Raw genomic sequence first — 21,573 nt, forward strand, 5'->3', positions numbered from 1 at the left:
CAGGACGTGAGTTGGGTGGGTTATCTATGTTTTGTGTTTCTATGTTTGTAACGAGTATTACCGAAGGTGGCTTCCCTTCCTGTTCGAGTGGCGCTCGGCGGTCGTCGTCGCCGGTCTACTAGCTGCCACCGATCCCTTTTTCCTTTTCGTTTGGTTTGGACTAATTGTTTTCACCTGTTTATTGTTTGGTTGTTAGGGTGGTGCTATTTAAGTTCGTTTAGCCCGCTTCTGTTTGTGCGGGCTTGTCTTTCTGTTTTGTATGAGGTTGTTCGTTTGATTTTGGGGTTTTCCACAGTCTGGATTATTTTTTCCAGTGTGTACTTTATTCAAGTGGATTATTACGCCAAATGTTTTGACGTTACCAGTTGTTCTTCTGGTTGAACATTAAAGAGTGGTTTTTCCCCCATATCTTTGCTCTCTGCGCCTGACTCCTCACAATGTTCCTCATTGATCGTAACAATGTTGGGTTTCTCGTTTGGCCTGATATGGTTCTCAATCAGAGGCAGGTGTTAGTCATTGTCTCTGATTGGAAACCATATTTAGGTAGCCTGTTTTCCGTTGTGTTTTGTGGGTGGTTGTCTTCCGTGTCTGTATGTTCCACACAGAACTGTTTCGGTTTTCGTTCGTTACTTTATTGTTTTGTATTTCAGTGTTCAGTTTTGTTCTATTAAAACTCATCATGAACACTTACCACGCTGCGCATTGGTTCTCCGATCCTTGTTAATCTTCATCCTCGGAAGAGGAAAGCCGTTACAACGGAACGGTTCCGTATTTCACTGAAAGAATAAACGTCTTGTTTTCGAGATGATAATTTCCGGATTCGACCATGTTAATGACCTAAGGCTCGTATTTCTGTGTGTTATTATGTTATAACTAAGTCTATGATTTGATAGAGCAGTCTGACTGAGCGGTGGTAGGCAGCAGCATGCTCGTAAGCATTCATTCAAACAGCACCTTCCTGCGTTTTGCCAGAAGCTCTTCGCTGTGCTTCAAGCCTATCAACTCCCGAGATTAGGCTGGTGTAACCGATGTGAAATGGCTAGCTAGTTAGCGGGGTGCGCACTAATAGCGTTTCAAACGTCACTCGCTCTGAGACTTGGAGTAGTTGTTCCCCTTGCTCTGCATGGATAACGCTGCTTCGAGGGTGGCTGTTGTCGATGTGTTCCTGGTTCGAGCCCAGGTAGCGGCGAGGAGAGGGATGGAAGCTATACTGTTACACTGGCAGTACTAAAGTTCCTATAAGAACATCCAATAGTATATGAAATATAAATGGTATAGAGAGAAATAGTCCTATAATTCCTATAATAACTACAACCTAAAACTTCTTACCTGGGAATATTGAAGACTCATGTTAAAAGGAACCACCAGCTTTCATATGTTCTCATGTTCTGAGCAAGGAACTTAAACGTTAGCTTTCTTACATGGCACATATTGCACTTTTACTTTCTTCTCCAACACTTTGTTTTTGCATTATTTAAACCAAATTGAACATGTTTCATTATTTATTTGAGGCTAAATTGATTTTATTGATGTATTATATTAAGTTAAAATAAGTGTTCATTCAGTATTGTTGTAATTGGCCGATTAATCGGGTAGCGGCTTTTTTTGGTCCCCCAATAATCGGTATCGGTATCGGCGTTGAACAATCATAATCGGTCAACCTCTAACCTACTGTATTTATAATTTGATGCAGTCATCTCGGTTTTCATTTGAAGCATCTTTTCATATATCGCTTGTTTGTATCAATTGCAAAGACATTGGCAACTTTGTTCTAAGTTATCTGTGGTCACAGCAAGAAAGATAAACCATGTGATTCTATGTTTAGCGGAGATCTTTTGTGTATAAAGTGACACGGGAGGGAAAAAAACATCTAACGACGCACTTAGCTGTCCTACAAGTGGTCATAGGCAGGCGTTACATTACGAGCGTTTTCAAGTGCAACGTTAATGAAGATGCTTTTGGGAAACCGGGCCCAGTGCCATACCAGGGCAAGACCAGGGTCAGACCAAAGCTCCAAGGTCCAAGCAGAGGATGGAGAGATTAGGGAACAGAGTTATGTGTATAATAAAGGGTGGGGTTGTCTCCTATAAGAGGTTACAGAGAGGGAGAGATGTCATCATCACAACGGTTAGAGATAGCCCATAAAAGGGATGGATGTCGATGTGGGGCCGTTGCGTGGGTTAGAGAGGGCCTGAGACAGTGAAATAGGTAGTCTACACGTGGGAGGGGAGAAATCAAACAGACAGTTGGAGGCCCTGCCTGCCGTCTTACTTGGGCCTGTAGAAGTCCAGAGTGCAGTGGGAGTGGGGCAGCGTGGCCCAGTCTGAGTCTGAGGGGCAGGCAGAGAGAGGGCCAGAGGCCTGGTACCTCAGCTGGACCGAGGTGGACGAGCCAGCCAACACGTGGGCAAAGCCAGAGAACGGACTACTCGTCACACAGGCAGACATCTCAGTTATACTGGGACACAACCAGACCAAGAGGTAACCAGATAGATAGAAGAGAAGAAAAAGGGAACCAAGAAAGGCAAGTAAAACAAGAGCAAGAAATTGATGATATTTCTCCCCTAAAGGCCTTGTTGTGTTTTTCTTTAATAACTTCTCTCAATAATAACAGTATTCCTACACATAGTTCTCTCCTCTGTGCCCTTGGGGGGATGGACAGTGAAGGTGCTGTGTTGAATGCTGATGCCATGTGGAGGGTTCCTGTGAAAGGGGCCACTAGGGGTTTAGTTCAGGCAGCCAGTGAACAAAGCAACATTCCGGCCTGTTCCTTACCTTTTCTCCTTCCCATTGGGAATGACAGAGAGACGGTCCGTAGCGTTCTTGTCGCTGCACACGTACGTATTTCTCCTCGTCATCCCGCCAGAGCCAGTGTTATTCTGCAGGGTGGTACAGAAACGCTGATTCAGCACACATCATCAAATCAGAATGAGGGATTCATCCCCACTTCAAGTGTCATAATATGTTCTAGAATCGATAATTTAATGGAATAGCAGACACTCACGTTGGAGACGGGGGTAGCACCCTTCTTGCCATTGGGAATATCAGCCTTGTTGGGGTTGTTGGCGTTCCCCAGCAGGGGGCTGGAGGGGGGGACACTGCGCCCCCCGGGGGTATTGGGTTTGCGGAGCTGCACCCCTCCCTCCTCTTTGATGTTGTTTTCGACCGTGCTGGTCTGGCTCCTCTTGGGGTATCCGGACCCTTGGGGAACATTCTGACCCACTGGAGAAGAGAGAGAAAACGAGGAAGAAATAGTAAAAGGATATAGAAAGAAACATTACTGGCCTACATAGAACTGAATATCTTTAGTCTCACATTTAAGCTGAAAAGCATGAGTCAAAGATGAGAATTGCCTCTAAATGTTTGTGAGTGTCTCACCCTGGTCACTATAGCGTCTCTGTTTCTGGTTGGAGGAGATGCTCCGCTGGACTTTGAGGTGGGAGGGAGACTGGCCATTGAGCTCGCTGGTGGGCCGGGGCTTAGCCAGGGACAGGTTGCTACTGGAGGTTGACTCACTGGGCTCCAGCTAGGGGTCAAAGGTCACAAGAACACACCTTAAAAAGACTGGACTCTGGATATACTGTGCACTAGAATGAAGATATCAACAACTATCTATGGTGTTGCTCTGACCTCAGAAGACTTCCTCCCCAGCAGCAGGTAGGTGGCAGTAATCTCATCATACTTCATCTTGGCCAGAGACTCCTGGATGTCCTCTGGAGAGAAGCCCATCCCCACCATTACATCTGGAACAGTACAGAGACATGGGTTCACATACACAGCCCTCACCTCTACAACCATTGTCAACAACTTTCTTATTTTCAGGGACTATTCATTTAATGAAATTTACCCCAATCCTGCAACCCAAAATGTTAACAAACGTAATACCAGAAAGATCTTTATTCACAAGTGTCAGCAACCAAAAACAGCCCACATCCTTAGTGTGTTCTACATAGTTAATACAAAATTCATAAGCAATTATGCACACTTTGTCCTCTGACTCATTTAAAGCAATGGTGTATTTATATCTTCCTATTCCACCATAACGACAAGAGCGAATCCACCACTTATTAAATGCAGCAGAAACCTCATCATGAGTGACTCAGCATTGCATTCCAGCTCAGGTGTTATCACCCCTCCTCCCTCTCGCCCCATCCATCAGCAGAGGAGGAAAAGTGCTGGGGGGAGGGGAGGAGTGGGTAACACACAGGCCTCCCAACCAATCACTGCCACCCCCGCTGCCTTCCAACCAATCACTCCCCATCTTCCACTGCCTCCCGACCAATCACTTCCACCCCCGCTGTGTTGCTCGCATCACGTTGAGAGGAGCATGCCAGGTGGGGAAGATCCCGTAGCTGTAGTTCCATCATACATCAGCTCCCATAATACATCAGTTCCCTCTATCTCTGCATCCTTCTCTCTTTCTATCCACCCTTCTCTCCATCTATCCATCCTTCTCTCCATCTATCCATCCTTCTCTCCATCTATCCACCCTTCTCTCCATCTATCCATCCTTCTCTCCATCTATCCACCCTTCTCTCCATCTATCCATCCTTCTCTCCATCTATCCATCCTTCTCTCCATCTATCCACCCTTCTCTCCATCTATCCACCCTTCTCTCCATCTATCCATCCTTCTCTCCATCTATCCATCCTTCTCTCCATCTATCCATCCTTCTCTCCACCCTTCTCTCCACCTATCCATCCTTCTCTCCATCTATCCATCCTTCTCTCTATCTATCCATTCAATTTGTTTTGGAAGATAAGGCTTCACTAAGCCCACTGAGGAGTTTTTCGTTCCACTGGGTGAAAGAGATCGGAAGCCCCCTGAAACATGATCTCTCCCCACTAGAGTACAGAGCCCTCAGTGAAACATGTGATCTCTCTCCACTAGACTACAGAGCCCTCAGTGAAACATGTGATCTCTCTCCACTAGACTACAGAGCCCTCAGTGAAACATGTGATCTCTCTCCACTAGACTACAGAGCCCTCAGTGAAACATGTGATCTCTCTCCACTAGACTACAGAGCCCTCAGTGAAACATGTGATCTCTCACCACTAGACTACAGAGCCCTCAGTGAAACATGTGATCTCTCTCCACTAGACTACAGAGCCCTCAGTGAAACATGTGATCTCTCTCCACTAGACTACAGAGCCCTCAGTGAAACATGTGATCTCTCACCACTAGACTACAGAGCCCTCAGTGAAACATGTGATCTATCTCCACTAGACTACAGAGCCCTCAGTGAAACATGTGATCTCTCACCACTAGACTACAGAGCCCTCAGTGAAACATGTGATCTCTCTCCACTAGACTAGAGAGCCCTCAGTGAAACATGTGATCTCTCACCACTAGACTACAGAGCCCTCAGTGAAACATGTGATCTCTCTCCACTAGACTACAGAGCCCTCAGTGAAACATGTGATCTCTCACCACTAGACTACAGAGCCCTCAGTGAAACATGTGATCTCTCTCCACTAGACTACAGAGCCCTCAGTGAAACATGTGATCTCTCTCCACTAGACTACAGAGCCCTCAGTGAAACATGTGATCTCTCACCACTAGACTACAGAGCCCTCAGTGAAACATGTGATCTCTCTCCACTAGACTAGAGAGCCCTCAGTGAAACATGTGATCTCTCACCACTAGACTACAGAGCCCTCAGTGAAACATGTGATCTCTCTCCACTAGACTACAGAGCCCTCAGTGAAACATGTGATCTCTCACCACTAGACTACAGAGCCCTCAGTGAAACATGTGATCTCTCTCCACTAGACTACAGAGCCCTCAGTGAAACATGTGATCTCTCACCACTAGACTACAGAGCCCTCAGTGAAACATGTGATCTCTCTCCACTAGACTAGAGAGCCCTCAGTGAAACATGTGATCTCTCACCACTAGACTACAGAGCCCTCAGTGAAACATGTGATCTCTCTCCACTAGACTACAGAGCCCTCAGTGAAACATGTGATCTCTCACCACTAGACTACAGAGCCCTCAGTGAAACATGTGATCTCTCTCCACTAGACTACAGAGCCCTCAGTGAAACATGTGATCTCTCTCCACTAGACTACAGAGCCCTCAGTGAAACATGTGATCTCCCTCTACTAGACTACAGAGCCCTCAGTGAAACATGTGCTCCATCCAATCTCCCCCCTCTCTTTCTCTCTTTGCGCTAGGTGACTGGCATCTCCCTCTAACACATGTGCTCTGACAGAGATCCCAGCTGCTATTATGCAATACCCCCACACTCCAGAGGACATCTTTCAGAGCATACGCCCTCTCTACCCCTCCCTCTCCCGCTGTAGTGCTTTTATCCAGGGCAGGATGTGGAGGCTCTCTCCTCTGTCTCATGTGTCTCACCCTCTCTCAGGGGCTCTCGCAGAAACAGGGCTGCTTTTATGCTGCATCTCTTCTTTTTCTTTTCAAAGTGTTTAAATACTGAGAGTGATTCTGTTGCAGTGTTGCTGCTGCCTACACACTTGAGTTTCTGAAGCGCAATAACAAGAGCAGTTTTTCTCCTGTTTAGTACCTATTCTCTTCTGATCCGTGATGTCCTGTTCTGGTTCTACAAAAGCCGTAAGCTCGTCCTCCTCCGATCCCACGTTGATCCAGCGGTCCTTCATGATTTGCTGAAAGAAAAAGAAAATAGTCCTTGTAATACAGGCCAGGGTCCTCTTAGTTCAGGGTTTTAACATCATATGATCAGTCATACGTATACATGGATGCAGGGGGATGTGTGTAACAATAGGAACCCTCTTAAATTCACTTTCACATCATTGAACTCAAATCAAGTGAATTGTGGTTTCCTTGAAAAAGATTGGATAGAGATTTTGATTAGAAGAAACGCTCCACTGTTTGAAAGCAGAATCGCCATTTAAAGTCTGTATAATGTCATTTTCAAACAAACTCGCCAATCAATAGGACCGCCGTGTACGACGGGTTTACAAGATAATAGGAAACGTACAACCACGAGGCCGACACCTATTCTAAATGACATCTTTCAATGCAAGGTTATAGCTAATCTGAACATCTGGTGACAAGAGGGATGAGGATGGATTCTAGCACGCACAATGTGAACACAGAAACTAAGACAATGTCTGTGTTGTTCTCAGAAACAAAAAGGATAAAAATAAGAGTGATCATGAATTATGTATTGTGCCAACAGCGGAGAGAGATAAAGAGAAGGGAGAATATGAAATCAGCACAAAAAGAGTGTCGAGCAGAAGCCAGGCCGAGGAGTGGTGGATGGATGGAGAGATGGCGGGTGGAAAGAAATGCTCTGGAGTGCCATGGCGGAGTGAATAAAGAAGTGTAGAATATTTACATTTTCGCTGTCGTCCCTCACCTCGAAAGTCCCCCGCTTGGCCGGGTTGAGCACCAGGAAGCGCTTGAGAAGGTTCTCGCAGTCTGTGGACATGTAGAAGGGAATACGATATTTCCCCCTCAGAACCCGCTCCCTAAGCTCCTACAGAGAGACAGACAGAAAGAGTGAATGAGCCAGGCAATGAGGACATCGCTGAAATTGTGAGTTCTTGTTCATCTAAAATTTTATCCATATGTTTCATTGACTATGAATCTCCCAATGACAAAGGAACTGAGGATGGAAGTATTTTTGCGATAGTATTTTTGCAGACCTTGAGGTTCTGCCCATCGAAGGGCAGCGAGCCGCTGACCAGTGTGTAAAGGATGACCCCTAGGCTCCAGACGTCCACCTCGGGCCCGTCGTACTTCTTCCCCTGGAACAGCTCTGGGGCGGCGTAGGGTGGGGAGCCACAGAACGTGTCCAGCTTGTTCCCCAGGGTGAACTCATTACTGAAACCAAAGTCTGCTATCTTAATGTTCATGTCTGCATCCAGCAGCAGGTTCTCTGCCTAGAGACACAGGAGGGAAGGGAGAGAAAATGGAAGTAAGGATGAGGTGAGAGATAGCAGTGAAATATAATAGATGTAGGTAACAGACCACCTGGGTCACAGGTAAAAGCAAATACTTGAATAACTCAAAGACTCATGATAACAGTAGAGTTCCAATAAGATATAGAGATGTCAGAGGCACAAAAAGATCAACTGATGCCTGAAGAGGGCCCTTTACAGAACACCCCCCCACAAAAACAAAGTGCTCTGCAAGTCAAAGTTAGTGTCGTGTTTAAAGTTTAACTGTGTTTCCTCCTCTCCCCAGTGACACAAACACACAGGGTGGAGATGGCTGCTCTCTGCTCTCACATCTCTGTCCTCATGGATCATTCATGAAGCTCTACAGAGGAAGCAGAGTGCGGACACGCGGCTGACGCCAGAGGAGAGGAGATGGGAACTCTGAACAGAGTCACTCCCACCGAGGTCGACCCACTCACGCTAACCGAGATTAAAATACAGGAGCATCAATATTTATTCTACACGTGGCAGCATAACATAGGCTGGCTAAATGGAATGCTTGCTTTACGTGAGTATATTGTGCAGCGGAGAACATGTGAGCAGGTAAAAAGCCTGCCTCCAGCCACCTGACTTCATCCTCCTCTCCCCCACATACACCCCCTTCACCCCTCCCCCAGCCAGGCCCTCACTGGTTCCTTACCTTCAGGTCTCTATGGACAATGTGCTTCTGGTGGCAGTACTGCACAGCAGATACGATCTACATAGAAACAGACAGATAGACAGACAGTTACAGACTTCCACCTGACAATGTTTTCACACACCCCTCCCCCCGGGTGAAGGATGTGGTGAGGAGATGTGGTGTAGAGTGAGAAGATACAGCTAGAGACACAGAGTATCTCAGCCACAAGGTGTAGACATGACATCTCTAGCTGGGAGAAAACTGTGTCTCCTCTCTTCCTGTGTGAGCATCTGCTCTAGATGTATCAGTGTATCCGTGCCCCCAGTGAAACTCTGCAGTAAGATGAACCTGCAGTGAGACTAGGGAAGTAGGAAGCTATAGCCTAGACATTTCTGAGTGTGCCTGTCCTTCCACTGCAGAGCACTGTGTGTGTGTAGGCAGCACACCCCCAGTGTTTCACCGTCAGTGCCAGAGAGATAAGAGACGAGGGGAGCTCTGTGTCACTCCACAGTGACAGCAGTCTACCCTGGGTGGGTCAGGACACTGACTTGTGACGTATGGCCAGGCAGGCAGGGTGTGAATCCAGCACACTGCGGGAAAAGTCCTGTACTTACCTGTCTAAATTTAGCCCTGGCCTCTTTTTCTTTCATCCTTCCGTGTGCAACAAGGTAGTCAAAGACCTCTCCTGCAAGAGAAACACAAAAGTAAGGAGCTGAAATTAAAGGTTGAAATATGCAAAGGGAAAAAAAGTTTTAAAAAGTCAACATTCAGACAGTACATCAAATGAGGTAAATGAAAAAAAGAAAAAAAAAAGAAGAAGAAAAAAGTCAATAACTACTTTGAAAAACAGTATCTGGAGCATGTGAGCCCAACTGTTCCTCATGCCTACAGAGGGACACAGAACTCTAATTAATATACTGTAGTTCTGTCCTGAAGGCACAAGCTTCTGAGTATGGCTACAACATCAGAGGTTTTCCTCAGCCCACGCACCTGTGTGTTTGTGTGTGGGGGGGGGGGGGGGGGGGGGACCAGCATCAACACAACTCCCCCCATAAAACCTCTAGTTCTGCATCCTCAAAACCCTCCCACACACACTCAGTGTTGACCGGAGGCAGGGAGTAAGTGTGTGTGTCCATGTCCGTGTGTGTGTGTGTCTCTTAGCTCTCCCACCCAGACCAAGCTCTTCTCTGTCCTGGCACCCCAATGGAAGAACCAGCTTCCCCCTGAAGCTAGCACAGCAGAGTCCCTGCCCATCTGAAATCCTACCTCTTCCAACATCTTAAATAAATAATCCTCCCCCTCACCTTGACCCCCCCCCCCCCCTCCCCCCACACACACACACAAATCCTACAAATAAGTAACACTTCACCAGCACTTGATATGTATGACTCTTCACCAAGCCCTATACCATCACAGCAGTTTGGAGGGCTGAGAAGCCAAGGCGTAATACTGCTCACCTCCACTGGCATACTCCATCACCAGGTACAGTGTCCTCTCTGTCTCGATCACCTCAAACAACTTGACTGAGGAGGAAAGAGAAAGAAAACAATTTGTCTTTGGCCTACACGCAATAACAACTACTGCATTGCATCTTTCTGGCTCAACTTTGTCAAATGCTTGTCCTGGATAGCGCACAGGGCATTCAAGATGGTTCTAGGGAGTGTCTGTTCCTCAGTATCAATAGCAAGCTGTCTTAAAGCAAGGAATCCAATAACTTACATTTTCTACTGCTGAAAGCCTTGAGGAGGCTGAGGAAATTGAAGACATTTCTAATTTCCTTTTGTGCATGCGTGCCTGTGTGTGGGACCCAGTCATAGACTAACGCTTACCATATCTCACTTGTGCATATACTGTAGGGCACTCACACATGCTTATTGGGTATATACTGTAAAGTCGTCTTCCCTGCAGTGTTTTCCGTGAGCTGATCTAACAGTCTCTGGATGAAGAGTGGCTGAGCTCCAGGGCTATATATAGCAGAGGTGGGATGTAGAAGCGGTTCTTTCTCTCTTTTAGATGGTTATCATTGTGCATGTCATTATAATCAGATTTGAGAAATCATGACATGCGTGGGGTACAAAATCAAACGAAATTAGCAGAGAATCCTATCTCCTTCCCCAGCTGCAATTGTGTGTATGTGTGTGTTCTGCTTACCTATATTTGGGTGGTTTAAAAGCTTCATTATTCTTACTTCTCTGAAGAGCTGGAAGGAGAGAAAATAAATGAATTCATATTTCCGTGTTGGACTGGATGTGTCAGAGAAACATTTTCAACTTAATTTGAGCAGGATGTGCACGCACACACTAGACAAATGCTCCATAACCATTACAGAGTTGTGTCAGAGCCATGTGCAGTTTTTTTGATTGATCTCCCTTTAACTATAGCTAGCTGTGCTCCCATCCCCCTTCCATCCATAAAATAATAAAAGTCATCCATCTTTAATGGAACAGGACACATGCCTGATGTTGTGCCATACTACTGTGCTGCTGGCATTATCCAAGACATAATAGTGCTGCAGTAGACATAAACAATGCATTAGAGGAGATACAGTATATCACCATGTCTGAAAGTTGCAGCTCAAAGACATATCCTAACTGTTCACCCAAAGGTCCATTATTTAAAAAATTGAACCACTCCTATACACATGGTAAACTATCAGATCCAGTCCACCTAAAAAACTGGAGGCCCCTTGCACTTCACTTCACTTCAAATCCTAGAAAAATGTACAGCGCTTAGAATTAAAAAGGTATTGTCAGATAATATTAATCTTAATCAAACTGTTTTTTTTTTACATGGGTGATACATTGTAGATAATATAAGACAAGTACTTGACACAATAGAAAACTAGAAAGAAATCTGGGAAACCAGGCCTGGCATTAATAGCTGATTTTGAAAAGGCCTTGGATAAAGTACGACTAGAATTTATATATAATTTGACTATTTTAGTGTTGTACAATGGGTTAAAGTTATGTATAGTAACCCCCATGTGATAAAATAGTAAATAATGGCTACTTCTCAGAAAGTATTAAAAATGGGCAAGAGGAGTAAAACAAGGATGTCCATTATCGGCATATCTATTTATTATGGCCATAGAAATGTTAGCTATTAAAATCAGATCCAACAGTAATATCAAGGGGCTAGAAATCTAGGGCTTAAAAACAAGGGTGTCATTGATCTGGGTACCAAAAAATGTCTGCAGCATTGAAGGTAACCAAGAACACAGTAGCCTCCATCATTCTTAAATGGAAGAAGTTTGGAACCACCAAGACTCTTCCTTGAGCTGGCTGCCCGGCCAAACTGAGCAATCAGGATTAGGGAGGCGTAAAAGGTCTGAATACTTATGTAAATGTATATTTCAGTTGTTGTTGTTTTCTTATTTGTGAAAATTTCTAAAAACCTGTTTTTGTTTTGTCAGTATGGGGTATATTGTGTAGATTGATGAGGAAAAACACTAATGTAATGCATTTTAGAATAAGGCTGTAACGTAACAAAATGCGGATAAAGTCAAGGGGTCTGAATACTTCCCGAATGCACTGTATATGGGGGATAGGAAATTATGTAAACAATTACATAGATAGAACCCACAATTTATCTGCAATATTAAAGCTGATCTGCCTGTTAAAAACATACAAAAATAACAGACAGACACACAGACACAGGCCACACTCCGTACTGGCGAAGCCAGCCAGCCTGGAGGAGGATGAAGACCGAGTGGTTCAAATTTAAGCTCACTTTTCCCATTACATCTCTCTACCCATTATTACATCCAAAATGTTGTCATAGTTCTGCATAAATATTGAGAAAAAATCAAAAGCAATTATCCATGTCATGGAAAGGCAGGCAGGCGTATCATTGTTTCCAAAAAAAAACTATGGGGGACAGATAACACTATATTACAGCAGTTAATGACAGGCTTATGGGGTGACAAAGAGCGGAACTGGTCAGTTCTCACTCTCACACACACGCACGCATGCACAGACGCACGCACACACACACTCACACACATACGTTAGACTTCAGTCAACATCAAGAAACATCCAGAGTGTGCGTAGAGGTATAGACACAGACCACATGGGAACTAGCAGGCCAGGGCATTTAAGAAGTCTGCAAAAACATCACGAGACACAACACTTCTAGATGTTGTTGCAATCAATGCAGGTATACCAGAGCACTAATACATGGATCATTAATCTTTACTTGCGCAATGCTAATTGTCACAGCGGGTCACTTTCTAACAGGCAGTTCCACATTTACTGGTGAGCACTGCTTCTGCTCTCATTAGCCTATACTGAGACTAGTGGTGCTCTATGGTGACTTGAGGAGAACAGAGTAGGAGAGCAGTAGAAGCAAACGCCACACCGACATTTGAGAACAAACTGTTTACCTTTAATCAAGGGCTTCCATAACTGTTTCCCTCTAACCTAGGCAAAAACAGCCTGGTCTGGTCATGTGACCTCCAGTGAAGTAGGGGGGGGGGGCTAGGGATGGATAGAGGGAGGATAAATAAAATCACAATAAGCTTGTGACAGATGTGAGCTGGGCCTCCTCTCTTCCAAACTAGGAGGAAAACAAAACTTCACATCCAACACCTCTAATTACATAACCCAAAGGTCAAGGGCCACTGAGAAGAGGAGACTACAAATGCGGGTGGCTTCGGTTATTGGGACATTAAATCAAAACATGGACCGTGTCAGAGAGAGGTAGAGTTTCTATTGTTCACAAATCAAAGTCTCTGATAGCATTGTCAGACAAGGGGATTTCAACTGGCAAAGGGGACATTTAAGCATGATATTTGTAGCTTTGCATTGCTATAAATGAGTTAAATCAAAATGACTACTCCTAGGGTTTATTTCTAAGGACCTACAAGGAGGCTGTCAACAGAAGAGTCATGCTTTGTGTGTTTCCAACAAGCCACCTCATGAAGTGCCCCTCATGGCTCTGATTGTTTCTGTTGGTTTAGCATAGTCTATGCCGAAGGGCCAGGCCTTAAATACAAAGCACAGAATCAATGGTGGAGAAACAGATGGAAACTGCAGCTAAGCAGTGAGTGAGAGAGATGCTTACCCTAAGTCTCAGAGTTGGGCAGGCAGAATACCAACGGCCACACAAGCTTCCCGGGTATGCCCTGGTCATGCTCTGCTTTCTGTCTACCAAAACCCTGCCTGCTACAGCACATCAGTCAGATCAATAATGCCCTCTGACTGGCAACAACCACAACCAGGGCCAAAACTACAAAGGTCAGGGGTTGCACAGCCACACTCAGAAATGATCAACTTTGTCACACCACCTCAATAAGTGTACTGTGAATCGCAGGAACACGGGGAGGATCCTTACCTTTTGAAGGCTGTTTGGGTTTAGTTGTGTCTTGTCGATGATCTTTATTGCCACCTGAGGAGAGAGCAAAAACAAGGTGTGTAGAAGATGAAATACCAGTATAAACAATTATCTTTTGAGGACGCTTGACTGGTATCAACACAGCACATACAGTTAGTTGAAGTCAGAAGTTTACATACACTTAGATTGGAGTCATTAAAACTAGTTTTTCAACCACTCCACAAATGTCTTGTTAACAAACTATAGTTTTGGCAAGTCGGTTAGGACATCTACTTTGTACATGACACAAGTATTTTTTCCAACAATTGTTTACAGACAGATTATTTCACTTATAATTCCCTGTATCACAATTCCAGTGGGTCATGAACGTACTTTGGTGCGAAAAGTGCAAATCAATCCCAGAACAACAGCAAAGGACCTTGTGAAGATGCTGGAGAAAACAGGTACAAAAGTATCTATATACACAGTAAAACAAATCCTATAGCAACATAACCTGAAAGGCCGCTCAGCAAGGAAGAAGCCAGTGCTACAAAACCACCATAAAAAAGCCAGACTATGGTTTACAACTGCACATTGGTACAAAGATCGTACATTTTGGACAAATGTCCTCTGGTCTGATGACACACAAATAGAACTGTTTGGCCATAATGACCATCGTTATATTTTGATGAAAAAGGGGGAGGCTTGCAAGCCGAAGAACACCATCCCAACCGTGAAGCCCGGGGTGGCAGCATCATGTTGTGTGGGTGCTTTGCTGCAGGAGGGACTGGTGCACTTCACAAAATAGATGGCATCATGAGGACGGAAAATTATGTGGATATATTGAAGCAACATCTCAAGACATCAGTCAGGAAGTTAAAGCTTGGTCGCAAATGGGTCTTCCAAATGGACAATGACCCCAAGCATACTTCCAAAGTTGTGACAAAATGGCTTAAGGACAACAAAGTTAAGGTATTGGAGTGGCCATCACAAATCCCTGACCTCAATCCTATAGAATATATGTGGGCAGAACTGAAAAAACGTGTGCGAGCAAGGAGGCCTACAAACCTGACTCAGTTACACCAGCTCTGTCAGGAGGAATGGAAAGTTAAATAATTTAAAGGCAATGCTACCAAATACTAATTAAGTGTATGTAAACTTCTGACCCACTGGGAATGTGATTAAAGAAATAAAAGCTGAAATAAATAATTCTCTCTACTATTATTCTGACATTTCACATTCTTAAAATAAAGTGGTGATCCTAACTGACCTAAGACAGGACATTTTTCTTGGATTAAATGTCAGGAATTGTGAAAAACTGAGTTTAAATGTATTTGGCTAAGGTGTATGTAAACTTCCGACTTGAACTGTACATACACTCACCAGACAGTTTATTAGGTTCAAGTTGCCGTGGCTTGCTATATAAAGACAGGTATCGATGCATTCAGTTACTTTTCAATCGAACGTTAGAATGGGCAAAACGTGTGACCTAAGCAACTTTGAGCGTGGTATGATCGTCGGTGCCAGGCGCGCAGGTTCCAGTATCTCAGAAATAGCCGGCCTCCCGGGCTTTTCACGCATGACAGTGTCTAGGCTTTACCGGAAATGGTGCGACAAGCAAAAAACATCCAGCGGAAGTCCTGTGGGTGAAAGCAGCTCATCGTGCAAGCTAACAGGCGGGCCACAAACAGACAAATAAGAGCACAGTACAACAGTGGTATGCAGAACGGCATCTCGGAACGCACAACCTGTCAATCCTTGTCACGGATGGGCTATTGCAGCAGACATCCACTCATACCAGATAAAAACAAGAAGAAGTGGCTTCAATAGGCACATCATCACCAACACTGGACAACTGAGGAGTGGGAAAAAATTGCCTAGTCCAACAAATACCAGTTCCTGTTGCATCATGCTGATGGCAGAGTCAGGATTTGGCATAAGCAGCATGAGTCCATGCACCCATCCTGCCTGGTGTCAACAGTAAAGCGGTGGTGACAGTGGTGTACTGGTGTCGGGAATGTTTTCCTGGCACACATTAGGTCCCTTGATATAAACGAGCAACGATTGAACGCTACAGCGTACCTCAACATTGTTGCTGACCAAACCCAATAGAGCATCTATGGGATGAGAGAGAACGGGATGAGAGAGAACGGGATGAGATAGATGTGCGCAGCATGAATGTCCTGCCGTCCAATCTGCAGCAACTGTCAGCATGGACCAACATACCTGTGGAACGTTTCCGACACCTTGCAGAATCCATGCCATAAAGAATTCAGGCTGTTCTAGAGGAAAGGGGGGGTCCGACCCAGTACTAGCTGGGTGTACCTAATAAACTAGCTGGTGAATTGCTTCTCTTTTTTTATGTCACCTACTGATAATAAAGATACAATTCATATTTGCAGACGTGTTGCTGTGCGTTTTGTTGCTGTGCGTTTTGCTGCCAACTTTACTTTGCTAGCTGACAACTTTACGTTTTGTTTTGTTTTTGTTTTTAATTACCGTTTATATTTTTAGTTTTTCCATCGCAACTTTTTTCCCTCATTCAACTTTTTCGCTCCGGACGCTTTATCTGGACATGGTTCGTCAACACCTTCAACAGCCGAAGCTAAGTAGTAACATTAACATGATGTCTTCTAATTGCAGTCGCTGTACTCATAATATACAGGAGAACGATCGCCTTACGGCGAGAATAGCTGTGCTACAAGCCCAGCTTCAGACGCAATCGTTAGGCAAGGGTATTTTCAGTGTAGGAAAGGAAGAAACAGCGTCTGTGCCACCAGTAAGTACAGATAGTAACATTAGTATAAACCCTCCCGCACAGTCCCCGCAGCCGGACAACTTTCTCATGGCTTCTGGAGGGAAATGCTGTAGGAATGCTCAACTGGTGTCGCTCATTCAGCCGACAGAAACTTTCAACCGGTTCTCCCCATTATGTAGCGAGTCGGAGTCTGAGTCTGAGTCTTCTCTTGTCTCTACTCCTCCCGTTACGGGGTCTGAGACGCCGAAGGCTCCCACCATTAGCTCTGACAAATTGAAAACCCTAGTCATTGGCGACTCCATTACCCGCAGTATTAGACTTAAAACGAATCACCCAGCGATCATACACTGTTTACCAGGGGGCAGGGCTACCGACGTTAAGGCTAATCTAAAGATGGTGCTGGCTAAAGCTAAATCTGGCGAGTGTAGAGAGTATAGAGATATTGTTATCCACGTCGGCACCAACGATGTTAGGATGAAACAGTCAGAGGTCACCAAGTGCAACATAGCTTCAGCGTGTAAATCAGCTAGAAAGATGTGTCGGCATCGAGTAATTGTCTCTGGCCCCCTCCCAGTTAGGGGGAGTGACGAGCTCTACAGCAGAGTCTCAGCACTCAATCGCTGGTTGAAAACTGTTTTCTGCCCCTCCCAAAAGATAGAATTTGTAGATAATTGGCCCTCTTTCTGGGACTCACCCACAAACAGGACCAAGCCTGACCTGCTGAGGAGTGACGGACTCCATCCTAGCTGGAGGGGTGCTCTCATCTTATCTACCAACATAGATAGGGCTCTAACTCCTCTAGCCCCACAATGAAATAGGGTGCAGGCCAGGCAGCAGGCTGTTAGCCAACCTGCCAGCTTAGTGGAGTCTGCCAATAGCACAGTCAGTGTAGTCAGCTCAGCCATACCCATTGAGACTGTGTCTGTGCCTCGACCTAGGTTGGGCAAAACTAAACATGGCGGTGTTCGCCTTAGCAATCTTATTAGGATAAAGACCTCCTCCATTCCTGCCATTATTGAAAGAGATCGTGATACCTCACATCTCAAAATAGGGTTACTTAATGTTAGATCCCTCACTTCAAAGGCAGTCATAGTCAATGAACTAATCACTGATCATAATGTGATTGATGTGATTGGCCTGACTGAAACATGGCTTAAGCCTGATGAATTTACTGTGTTAAATGAGGCCTCACCTCCTGGTTACACTAGTGACCATATCCCCCGTGCATCCCGCAAAGGCGGAGGTGTTGCTAACATTTACGATAGCAAATTTCAATTTACAAAAAAAAAAATGACGTTTTCGTCTTTTGAGCTTCTAGTCATGAAATCTATGCAGCCTACTCAATCACTTTTTATAGCTACTGTTTACTGGCCTCCTGGGCCATATACAGCGTTCCTCTCTGAGTTCCCTGAATTCCTATCAGACCTTGTAGTCATAGCAGATCATATTCTAATTTTTGGTGATTTTAATATTCATATGGAGAAGTCCACAGACCCACTCCAAAAGTCTTTCGGAGCCATCATCGACTCAGTGGGTTTTGTCCAACATGTCTCTGGACCTACTCACTGCCACAGTCATACTCTGGACCTAGTTTTGTCCCATGGAATAAATGTTGTAGATCTTAATGTTTTTCCACATAATCCTGGACTATCGGACCACCATTTTATTACGTTTGCAATCGCAACAAATAATCTGCTCAGACCCCAACCAAGGAGCATCAAAAGTCGTGCTATAAATTCTCAGACAACACAAAAATTCCTTGATGCCCTTCCAGACTCCTTCTGCCTACCCAAGGACGTCAGAGGACAAAAATCAGTTAACCACTTAACTGAGGAACTCAATTTAACCTTGCGCAATACCCTAGATGCAGTTGCACCCCTAAAAACGAAAAACATTTGTCATAAGAAACTAGCTCCCTGGTATACAGAAAATACCCGAGCTTTGAAGCAAGCTTCCAGGAAATTGGAACGGAAATGGCGCCACACCAAACTGGAAGTCTTCCGACTAGCTTGGAAAGACAGTACCGTGCAGTACCGAAGAGCCCTCACTGCTGCTCGATCATCCTACTTTTCCAACTTAATCGAGGAAAATAAGAACAATCCAAAATTTCTTTTTGATACTGTTGCAAAGCTAACTAAAAAGCAGCATTCCCCAAGAGAGGATGGCTTTCACTTCAGCAGTAATAAATTCATGAACTTCTTTGAGGAAAAGATCATGACCATTAGAAAGCAAATTACGGACTCCTCTTTGAATCTGCGTATTCCTCCAGGGCTTAGCTGTCCTGGATCTGCACAGCTCTGCCAGGGCCTGGGATCGGGAGAGACACTTAAGTGTTTTAGTACTATATCTCTTGACACAATGATGAAAATGATCATGGCCTCTAAACCTTCAAGCTGCATACTGGATCCTATTCCTACTAAACTGCTGAAGGAGCTGCTTCCTGTGCTTGGCCCTCCTATGTTGAACATAATAAACAGCTCTCTATCCACCGGATGTGTACCAAACTCACTAAAAGTGGCAGTGATAAAGCCTCTCTTGAAAAAGCCAAACCTTGACCCGGAAAATATAAAAAACTATCGGCCTATATCGAATCTTCCATTCCTCTCAAAAATTTTAGAAAAAGCTGTTGCGCAGCAACTCACTGCCTTTCTGAAGACAAACAATGTATACGAAATGCTTCAGTCTGGTTTTAGACCCCATCATAGCACTGAGACTGCACTTGTGAAGGTGGTAAATGACCTTTTAATGGCGTCAGACCGAGGCTCTGCATCTGTCCTCGTGCTACTAGACCTTAGTGCTGCCTTTGACACCATCGATCACCACATTCTTTTGGAGAGACTGGAAACCCAAATTGGTCTACACGGACAAGTTCTGGACTGGTTTAGATCTTACCTGTCGGAAAGATATCAGTTTGTCTCTGTGAATGGTCTGTCCTCTGACAAATCAACTGTACATTTCGGTGTTCCTCAAGGTTCCGTTTTAGGACCACTATTGTTTTCACTATATATTTTGCCTCTTGGGGATGTTATTCGAAAACATAATGTTAACTTTCACTGCTATGCGGATGACACACAGCTGTACATTTCAATGAAACATGGTGAAGCCCCAAAATTGCCCTCGCTAGAAGCCTGTGTTTCAGACATAAGGAAGTGGATGGCTGAAAACTTTCTACTTTTAAACTCGGACAAAACAGAGATGCTTGTTCTAGGTCCCAAGAAACAAAGAGATCTTCTGTTAAATCTGACAATTCATCTTGATGGTTGTAAAATCGTCTCAAATAAAACTGTGAAGGACCTCGGCGTTACTCTTGACCCTGATCTCTCTTTTGACGAACATATCAAGACTGTTTCAAGGACAGCTTTTTTCCATCTACGTAACATTGCAAAAATCAGAAATTTTCTGTCCAAAAACGATGCAGAAAAATTAATCCATGCATTTGTTACTTCTAGGTTAGACTACTGCAATGCTCTACTTTCCGGCTACCCGGATAAAGCACTAAATAAACTTCAGTTAGTGCTAAATACGGCTGCTAGAATCCTGACTAGAACCAAGAAATTTGATCATATTACTCCAGTGCTAGCTTCCCTACACTGGCTTCCTGTTAAGGCAAGGGCTGATTTCAAGGTTTTACTGTTAACCTATAAAGCGTTACATGGGCTTGCTCCTACCTATCTTTCCGAGTTGGTCCTGCCGTACATACCAATACGTACGCTACGGTCACAAGACGCAGGCCTCCTAATTGTCCCTAGAATTTCTAAGCAAACAGCGGGAGGCAGGGCTTTCTCCTATAGATCTCCATTTTTATGGAACAGTCTGCCTACCCATGTGAGAGACGCAGACTCGGTCTCAACCTTTAAGTCTTTACTGAAGACTTATCTCTTCAGTAGGTCATATGATTGAGTGTAGTCTGGCCCAGGAGTGTGAAGGTGAACGGAAAGGCTCTGGAGCAACGAACCGCCCTTGCTGTCTCTGCCAGGCCGGTTCCCCTCTCTCCACTGGGATTCTCTGCCTCTAACCCTATTACAGGGGCTGAGTCACTGGCTTACTGGTGCTCTTTCATGCCGTCCCTAGGAGGGGTGCGTCACTTGAGTGGGTTGAGTTACTGACGTGATCTTCCTGTCTGGGTTGGCGCCCCCCCTTGGTTTGTGCTGTGGTGGAGACCTTTGTGGGCTATACTCGGCCTTGTCTCAGGATTGTAAGTTGGTGGTTGAAGATATCCCTCTAGTGGTGCGGGGGCTGTGCTTTGGCAAAGTGGGTGGGGTTATATCCTTCCTGTTTGGCCCTGTCCGGGGGTTTCTTCGGATGGGGCCACAGTGTCTCCTGACCGCTCCTGTCTCAGCCTCCAGTATTTATGCTGCAGTAGTTTATGTGTCGGGGGGCTAGGGTCAGTTGGTTATACCTGGAGTACTTCTCCTGTCTTATCCAGTGTCCTGTGTGAATTTAAGTATGCTCTCTCTAATTCTCTCGTTCTCTCTTTCTCTCTGAGAACCTGAGCCCTAGGACCATACGTCAGGACTACCGGCCGTGGTGACTCCTTGCTGTCCCCAGTCCGCCTGGCCTTGCTGCTATTCCAGTTTCAACTGTTCTGCCTGCGGTTATGGAACCCCTACCTGTCCCAGACCTGCTGTTTTCAACTCTTAATGATCGGCTATGAAAAGCCAACTGAGATTTATTCCTGATTATTATTTGACCATGCTTGTCATTTATGAACATTTTGAAAATCTTGGCTCTCTCTAATTTTCTCCTTCTCTCTTTCTTTCTCTCGGAGGACCTGGGCCCTAGGACCATGCGTCGGGACTGCCGGCCGTGGTGACTCCTTGCTGTCCCCAGTCCGCCTGGCCTTGCTGCTATTCCAGTTTCAGCTGTTCTGCCTGCGGTTATGGAACCGCCACCTGTCCCAGACCTGTTGTTTTTCAACTCTTAATGATCGGCTATGAAAAGCCAACTGAAAATTATTCA

At 45.0% G+C, this 21,573-nt stretch overlaps 1 protein-coding gene across 11 annotated transcripts in view; it reads right to left on the reverse strand.

The window, feature by feature from the left end:
* Positions 1–21,573, reverse strand: part of LOC120060356 (MAP/microtubule affinity-regulating kinase 3-like) — a 44,501-nt gene that overhangs the window by 19,203 nt on the left and 3,725 nt on the right. For 4 of the 11 annotated variants that reach the window (XM_039009610.1, XM_039009607.1, XM_039009608.1 and 1 more), the window contains exons 3-15: positions 13,878–13,931; positions 10,698–10,746; positions 10,004–10,069; positions 9,161–9,231; positions 8,568–8,624; positions 7,634–7,870; positions 7,324–7,464; positions 6,529–6,628; positions 3,630–3,742; positions 3,378–3,525; positions 3,004–3,221; positions 2,775–2,878; positions 2,272–2,457 (exon numbers count right to left, since the gene is read on the reverse strand). In XM_039009610.1, the coding sequence (XP_038865538.1) occupies positions 2,272–2,457; positions 2,775–2,878; positions 3,004–3,221; positions 3,378–3,525; positions 3,630–3,742; positions 6,529–6,628; positions 7,324–7,464; positions 7,634–7,870; positions 8,568–8,624; positions 9,161–9,231; positions 10,004–10,069; positions 10,698–10,746; positions 13,878–13,931 (1,544 nt within the window). The remainder of the gene's footprint in view (positions 1–2,271; positions 2,458–2,774; positions 2,879–3,003; positions 3,222–3,377; positions 3,526–3,629; positions 3,743–6,528; positions 6,629–7,323; positions 7,465–7,633; positions 7,871–8,567; positions 8,625–9,160; positions 9,232–10,003; positions 10,070–10,697; positions 10,747–13,877; positions 13,932–21,573) is intronic. The other 7 variants (XM_039009616.1, XM_039009613.1, XM_039009614.1 and 4 more) reach the window with 3 other exon arrangements.

This window comes from Salvelinus namaycush, chromosome 15 (genome assembly GCF_016432855.1).
Source record: "Salvelinus namaycush isolate Seneca chromosome 15, SaNama_1.0, whole genome shotgun sequence".
In the NCBI taxonomy this organism is placed as follows: domain Eukaryota; kingdom Metazoa; phylum Chordata; class Actinopteri; order Salmoniformes; family Salmonidae; genus Salvelinus; species Salvelinus namaycush.